Source organism: Haliotis cracherodii, unplaced genomic scaffold (assembly GCF_022045235.1).
Source record: "Haliotis cracherodii isolate W230 unplaced genomic scaffold, xgHalCrac1.p SCAF_17, whole genome shotgun sequence".
Classification (NCBI taxonomy): domain Eukaryota; kingdom Metazoa; phylum Mollusca; class Gastropoda; order Lepetellida; family Haliotidae; genus Haliotis; species Haliotis cracherodii.
In genome coordinates, this window is record NW_027266272.1 from 23474975 (window position 1) to 23482839 (window position 7865).

The 7865-nt window shown below is 38.3% G+C and overlaps 1 protein-coding gene across 3 annotated transcripts in view; it reads left to right on the plus strand.

Annotated features, from left to right (window-relative positions):
• LOC139464971 (plexin domain-containing protein 2-like) overlaps positions 1-6310 on the plus strand; it is a 137865-nt gene extending 131555 nt beyond the window's left edge. For all 3 annotated transcript variants that reach the window (XM_071246611.1, XM_071246610.1, XM_071246612.1), the window contains one exon: positions 377-6310. In XM_071246611.1, the coding sequence (XP_071102712.1) occupies positions 377-475 (99 nt within the window). In that variant the 3' untranslated portion in view covers positions 476-6310. The remainder of the gene's footprint in view (positions 1-376) is intronic.
• The last annotated feature ends 1555 nt before the right edge of the window (positions 6311-7865 follow it).

The following is a 7865-nucleotide window of genomic DNA, read 5'->3' on the forward strand; positions in this document are numbered from 1 at the left end:
GTGTCAGATTGTGGACGTAAACATCTTTCACCCGTGAAGATTCCGGGGTAGAATAGGTCTTCAGCAACCCATGCTTGCCGTAAAAGGCAACTATGCTTGTCGTAAAAGGCGACTAACGGGAACGGGTGGTCAGGCTCGCTGACTTGGTTGATACAATTGCGTGGATCGATGCTCATGATATCAATCACTGGATTGTCTGGTCCAGACTCGATTATTTACAGACCGCCGTCATAAAGCTGGAATATTGCTGAGTGCAGCGTTAAACAACAAACAAACAAACCAACCAACCAACTTAAATCTAGTAAACCTTCCAGGTCTAAGACTGAAAAATCAAACCTTCTGGGTCTGACAATGACTCTTACTGTTTTGTTTGCAGCATCGCCCAAGCCAGATGAAGGAAAAGATTGCCAACATCAAGTTCTGGAAGTCGAGCACCCCTACTGGCACGAAATATCAAGTCGAGTCCGAAGCGTGAGACTGTAGTAGAAAGGGGAGATCACTCCAGAAGATGATATTCTAACTATTTTACACTATGATAAAGGCCACAGTTTAGTTTAGTGGGTTGCATAAAGTAAGTAAATATCAATATAAGACATGTACTGTTGACAATAAGGAAAATTTTGAGTAGAGATTTCTAAATACTTACGTATCTGTCAAAGACAGTATTTGATCTCACTCTTATCATTGTAAGAAAAGTTTCACGTGGGTGAGATGTATCATAGCAAGGCTTGGTAATAACAATGTGCAAATTCCCATGGAAATCATAATGAAGACCAACATTTAGGGTTTGGGAGCAGATTTCACAAGCATTTCCTCTGTGAGGTGCTGCCCAAAGTCGTTTTGGTCCGTGTTTATGCAGCGCTGTGATTGCACCTCACATTGATGTAGTGTTACTGTATTGCTGTATCTAAGTGTCACCTTATATGGGGTGACTAATCAGTGTCATCTGGTTCATCTTGAACAGATTCTCGGGCAGATGTTTGTCCCAAAGCCAGCAGGGAGCTCATGATCACCCTTCGGCCATGTTTTGTGCTCATCAGTTGCCATCTTTTCTAAAGAAAGACCAATTAATGCTCAATCCCATTCATTGAACTTTGAATATTTCGTCATTTTTGTCTAACGATGTCGCATTTATGTGTGTCAGTGAAATGAACTCTGATTTCGAGGTTTAATCATCTTAAACCACACAAGTGCATTCTGATTCCTTTTTCAACAGTTTTCGAGCTCTGGGAACATATTTTTCGATATAGTTACCACATGCATATTTTAGAACCATCTAACAAATATGGCCGACAGGTGTCCACAGATACGCTGCAAGTGTACCTAATTATTTTATTATACTCTATTCTCCTGTGAATAAGCCTTTATGCGGGACACTAGAAGAGCTCTCTGCTGGTGACACAGATACCAGTGTTTTGTATCATATTTCTCCATCATGGGGTGCAAGTTGTTGTATATATGAATGTGTGTTGATTCCAAGATGAGGTAAAAATCTGTGATATTATCGACAATGAAGGCGATTACACAACATATAGGTAGTCTGATGTTTCAACAATGTGAACATTTTGTTCAAGACATGAATCGCTTCACTGGAATGTTTTGCAAAACAATAATTTGCAGCGTAGCATTCAGTTGGTATGATAAATTTCTTATGAATCTGAATATTTTTGGCTTTCTCAATTCATGTTGATCGAGTGTTTAAACAACTAGTTGTAGGTTTAGGCCCCCAAATGAATTCTTTTCTTATTTTTTACATCATTTGCAACACTTCTGGCTTTTAGAACACATCAGAGTATATTTGAACGAAAGGTGTTTGTAAACTGCAGTTCGGTTTTAAGTTGATTTTTAAGAATTGATGACAAGTTGTTTTAAGAACTGTTAAACTGTTCCTTTAACGCAGTCACAAGAATTATACTACTAAAAAGAAGTTAAGGAACACCCCTTTCTTGATATTACCATAGTTAATCTGTCCTGCTGGACAACTAGAACTAGAGTAATATTAAAGAATCGTGTTGGTCCTTAACTTCATTGAGTTGTATGGATCTGCTTATAGAACAATGCCTGCGTGAAATGTCTATGCCATAATGAAACAATATTTTTATATTTAATCTGCCTGATGATCTTGCTTCACCTTCAATTTTTAACTGTTTGTGACTTATAAACATATCAATTTTTTACCTATTTGCGCATGTTTTTGTAGACGTTATGAGGTTGCTCATCATCCCTTGTTGGGGTTTATCTTACAAGGAACAGTTTATCCATGGCAGATCTGACCATTTTGTTATTTGCACACATGACACATGATGACATGTGCCGATCTTTTAGCACTTTTTTACAAACAACAGCAATAACTACAACCCCTAAAAAAGCAATGTGACAAAATTAAGTTTCTTTAACCTCGCTGCATATTCACTAGAGACATTCTCAATGAAAATATTATATAGTACAAGGTGTTTTGTGTTACGAGAGACGTACAGTGGTTCAAGCATTTGACTTGACCCATTTTCGATCCTCGCCATCGAGACAGTGTGTGAACTCCAAAGTCACTAACTGACCGATGTGTACGTGTCTACAGGAGGCCAATGTCAACATGGTGTACAAGAATACTGCATTGTTTGTGTATATAGGGCAAGTACTTGTTATCAATAATGTATAAGGCGATTGTGGAATGCGACATACATATTTGTATAAATTGAAGACCCTTTTCTGCACTTCCTACCACAAGAGATTTCGATTCTCGTACATTGGAAATGTTTGTGTTAGTTTTTGTGTTGGAACTGATGAGGATGACGAGAGTATTGTTTTCTTTTTGGGTTTTATTGACACTGTTGATCATTTTTTTGTGTTTCTGCAATTCTACCACATTCCTATTTTGCTTTGTGTCCTTGACAAGAAGTCTTGATTCCCCCCATAAGGGTGTCTTGATACATTCAGTGAAGGTTTTGTGATACACTTAACAAGATGTCTTGATACATTTAACAGAAGGGGTGTTGTAAAACACTCAGTAGGCTTGTTATATTTGCCACACATATGAATCTCACCCTCCGGAACAAAGCTAACAACTCACTCACTCACTCACTCACTCACTCACTCACTCACTGAGGTTGTCCGAGTGTCTCATCAGAATTACATACAAGCTGCGTATTTGAGTAAAATACCCCTCATGACTATTCACAACCCAATTACTTAAACTCAATTGTTTGAAAACAGCACTCGTAAATACCCAATGAAACTTTTTCAGCATGCGTACAACAGAGCTAATTTCCGAAAGACAATTACGAGCTAATTTACTTTCCAAGTCTAGCCTATATTTAGAACCGTTATATACATCTCAAACATTATTGCATTTTGGGGGGAATCTCAAAATGCTTACCCATTTTAGGAAAAACACAATAGATTGATGAATAATTGAGTGAAAAAATATTGGTTACCAATGAAAAATGTAATAACCCAATTAAAATAGAAACCTTTGAGTAAAAACTCAATTGCTCAAAAAGTTATCTTGAGCTCTGGTCTCCTTCACTGGGACTGTCTATACAAAAGTCACCAAACACAAGTCTGCATTTGTTTGGGCTCTGACTGGTCATCAGGAATACCAGTCGCTAAACTGGACAGGTATTAAACGCAAACTAGACAGGTATTAAACACCAACTAGACAGGTATTAGACTCCAACTAGACAGGTATTAGACTCCAACTAGACAGGTATTAGACCATCGTGGGGATTCTGACCAGAGCCCTTTTTCATGGAGAAATCTCAGCACTATGGTTGCCGTACGTTTATGTTATTGGAGCTACAACAACCTTTGTGCTATGACTGGTGTAAATCTGTGAGACTGTGGCTGTTACGACATACTTAGCGCTACAAATGTCCAACTGTACATCAAACTGAAGGAGTTAAGACATTTTGAAACAGGACCCCTTCTGGTTACTTCCAATTTCTACACCTTCCCACCTGAAAGCTTTATGTCGGATTGGGTAGGTGGGTCTGGCTACGTGATTCAGCCGTTTGTTTATCCAATGTCATAACAGCTTATTTTTACACTCCATCATCGAACAATATCAACTCCGTATATTTCAACAATTACGCATAATCAATGTCACAGAGTCTGAAAAGTTTTGGGTCGCAGTGGCGTAAAGATAGGGGCCATAATATGATACATACTGCAGTACAGACGTTGTTATGTCAGCTTGATTCCATCGTTAGATACTGGGAGGTTACTCTACTACTGGACACCCTGGAACAACGGGTGTTTTGTATCCAGGTACCGCCATTGTGAAGTGATTGTTCCGCAAAGCAGTCTCGCCCTGGATGATGTTGGAAATTTGCAACTGTTGTTCCGGAATAGCAGCAACATGTTTAGTTAATCAGTGGGGTGACGTATGCGGTTTATTCTAATAATACAGACACATTTAATATAAGTGGAGGGGCTTTTTATGTATGCAATGTTCGTTGGGATTAAGTGATAATCATTTCTTACATCTGAAACGTGTCAATGCAGTGTAAAAAGAAAGAAGCCTTGAGTTGCCAGACACAAGTGACAGACATCATGACCAAAAATCAAACTATCAAAGATTGAAATGTTGACTTTGATTATTGAAGCAACATCGTAATAATCCCACTGGTGACATACTTAGCTTGTCAACTTGCCAACGATGTCCTTAGTTTGTTGAGGATATCCTAAGTATGACAGTTTGCCAACGATATCCTTAGTTTGTTGAGGATATCCTAAGTTTGTCAGTTTGACTACGGGGTAGATGGTTCAGCAACAAAGCACCCACCTCCCGATCAAACTTGTGTGAATCCCAGACAATTACATGATCTACTGTCTGTCTGTGTGTCCTCATGCCAGAGAGGTGACTATCCTTGTCGTAAAAGGCTACTAACAGGATCGGGTGGTCAGGCTCGCTGACTTGGTTGATGCATGTCATCGATCCCAATTGCATGGATCGATGCTCATGATGTCAATCACTGGATTGTCTGGTCCAGACTCGATTATTTACAGACTGCCGTCATATAGCTGGAATATTGCTGAGTGCGGCGTAAAACAACAAACCAACCTCATGCCAGAACTTGCTCAAAACATGTTAAACACAGACTTCGATGAACTTGCAGATGCATGTTCTCCACAGATGGCATAATTATGTTAAGACATTTTGAAACAGCTGTAGGTTCATATTTCAAGTGTGTACAGATAAAGAAGCGACCAACAGAATTGTTATTATTTATGGAAGTTTACTCTGTTGTGTTTAATGTACTGTGTTAAGGTATTTATGAATGTATTTATAAGTGTTATAATATGTAAAAAGGTCAAGTTTGAAATGAAATTTGTTTTAGAATCTTCTTTTTTGCAGGTGGTTAATCTCATTTTAAGACTAGAATGATGTTATTTATCGACTGAACTCTTTTTACTTGTACAAAGCCCATGTTTCTGAGTTTGTTACAGTCGACGTGAATGAGCTATGAGTTTGTGATCTCTAACACTAACAGCATATCAACTAATACTTTATTTTATGAGGCTGTATATATCCGAAGTTTTTACTTTCATGAAAATGTAATTCTTTCGTCATTTGCTATCAGTACAAAATGTTTGAATGTGTGAAGCAAAGAAACGGATTTTAGCCGTCCCGGAGATTTTGCACTTGGATGTTTGTTGTTTCTGGCAATAACTGTTTCCCCTTTCTCAAGTAACATGCTTCCCCCAAATTTTAGACTCATTTTATTTACAGGTTTTGTATCAAAGTTTCCATTTGAAATCTGTATATCTTGCCGTGATAATCAAACAAATTTTGTTTGAATTTTAGTAATCCTGGTAATTATGTGAAACTGTCACCATGGTAACACTGGAGATCATTCATGACATGTTTTGTTATTCAGATGTGTTATAGTTTGTCAGTATAGAGCAAAGACCCATGGAACATTCAAGTCTGCAGGCTGTGGCTGCTCAACAGGATATCCTTATATAATTCACATGCACGACTCGTACGTGACGACATAAGTTTGTATATAATGGACTAACTTGGATGTATAAATTCTTTGAAGATGATGTTATTTTTGTATCAATCTGAATTGTTGACGAGTGATCATATATGTGTTTGTCAAGCAAGTTTTTTAACACTCGTTGGCTACCGACATTGACTCAGTATGGTGACACTCATTGCTGGTGTACTGTTACAAATACTCATCAAGGGCTCATAGGCACCACAGTGAGGCCCCAACCATGTTTAGTTAGAGGCAGAACTGTTACAAATACTCAACTGGGGCTGACAGCTAAGACAAAATTGTTATGGATGAGCAACTTCTTTATTACTATTGGGCGACGTTTCGGTGTAGATTCTAACACAGTTATCAAGCAAATGATGATAACGGTGTTAGAATCTACACCGAAACGTCGCCCAATTGTAATAAAGAGGATGCTCATCCATAACAATTTTGTCTTAGTTACCATTCCAACTTCTAAATGCCACTCAAAGAGGTTGGGGCTGACAGGTCAGGCGTGGAGGCCCAGACTGGTTCAAGACAGTCAGATTATTTGCAGCCATATGACAACCAGTTGCCACCATTCACCAAGTGATCAATCACAAATCGGGTCAGGCATAGAAACAGAACAATGAGCCTCCCAGGGCAGATGTCACTGTGAAGACTGTCTTGCTCGGCACCAGGGCAGTCGGGTAGCCTAGTGGTTAAAGCGTTCGCTCGTCACGCCGAAGACCCGGGTTCTTTTCCCGACATGGGTACAAGGTGTGAAGCCCATTTCTGGTGTCCCCCGCCATGATATTGCTGGAATATTGCTAAAAGCGGCGTAAAACCATACTCACTCAATCACTTGCTGGGCACCTGGTGATCCAATAATCAAAAGGGAAGACAACCAGTCACAATCTGAGTCAATTGCAGTGGTTCACCAAACCATCGTTAAGCTTCTTTGAGTTGAGAGTGACGACTCCGTAATTCAGGGCACAACTAGTGAGCATAGACCCATTAGCAGATGGTTATGTTATTCCATCAGGGATATAAATTCCTTTGTAAAACCTGACATCTAATCTGAATTCTTTTTAGAAATAAAATGTTTGTGATAATTTTGCATCAATAGCATGTGGCACTGGAGGATTGGTTCCTTTCACCTCTTTCTTATTCAAAATTAGTCAAGGTGTCAGATAATATTTTTCATGCAATCACATTAGACAACATGTTAGATATGACCTTGACAAATGGCAATCAAAGAAAGTTTGTTGTATATATTCTTTGCCAATGATGAAATATTAGTCAGTATTGTCATTATTCTGTTAGTTGTGTTTAATCATTCACCAGTTCAAAGAAGCTTACTTTGAGTTCTAAGGTCAGACTTGTTTTTTTAACTTGGTTTACGAATCCGCCCCTCAAAAACTGAAACATTTTAATGTATATTTTAAAAATTAAAAGCAGTGGTTTTTTCATAAATCCGCTAACCAGAAATAAGTAAAATGTGAAAAATACTCAATACAAAGCATTCAATAATAATAACCATAATTAAAACATTTTGAAAATTTATTTATTTACAAATTGAATCAATGAATCAGGACAAATCACAAGATGTAGTAAATCATATATATTTGAAATTGGGAGTTTTTTAATTATTATTTTTTCGAGCTATCCGATCTGAATTTTTGGGCTACAAATCTGTAAACCAAACAAAAAGAAGTCTCTCCTACCTCAGTATGACCAACAAGTGTTGCTTGCACTACCATAATTACCTACCACTTGTAACCCAACGTTTGTGTGTGCTGATGGTACCGGTAATACTGGTGTCACACGTGATGGCAGTCAGGCCAATCAACATGAACACTGGACAAGAAACAGGTCTAGGATCATTGTGTCCTGTTCCATGAC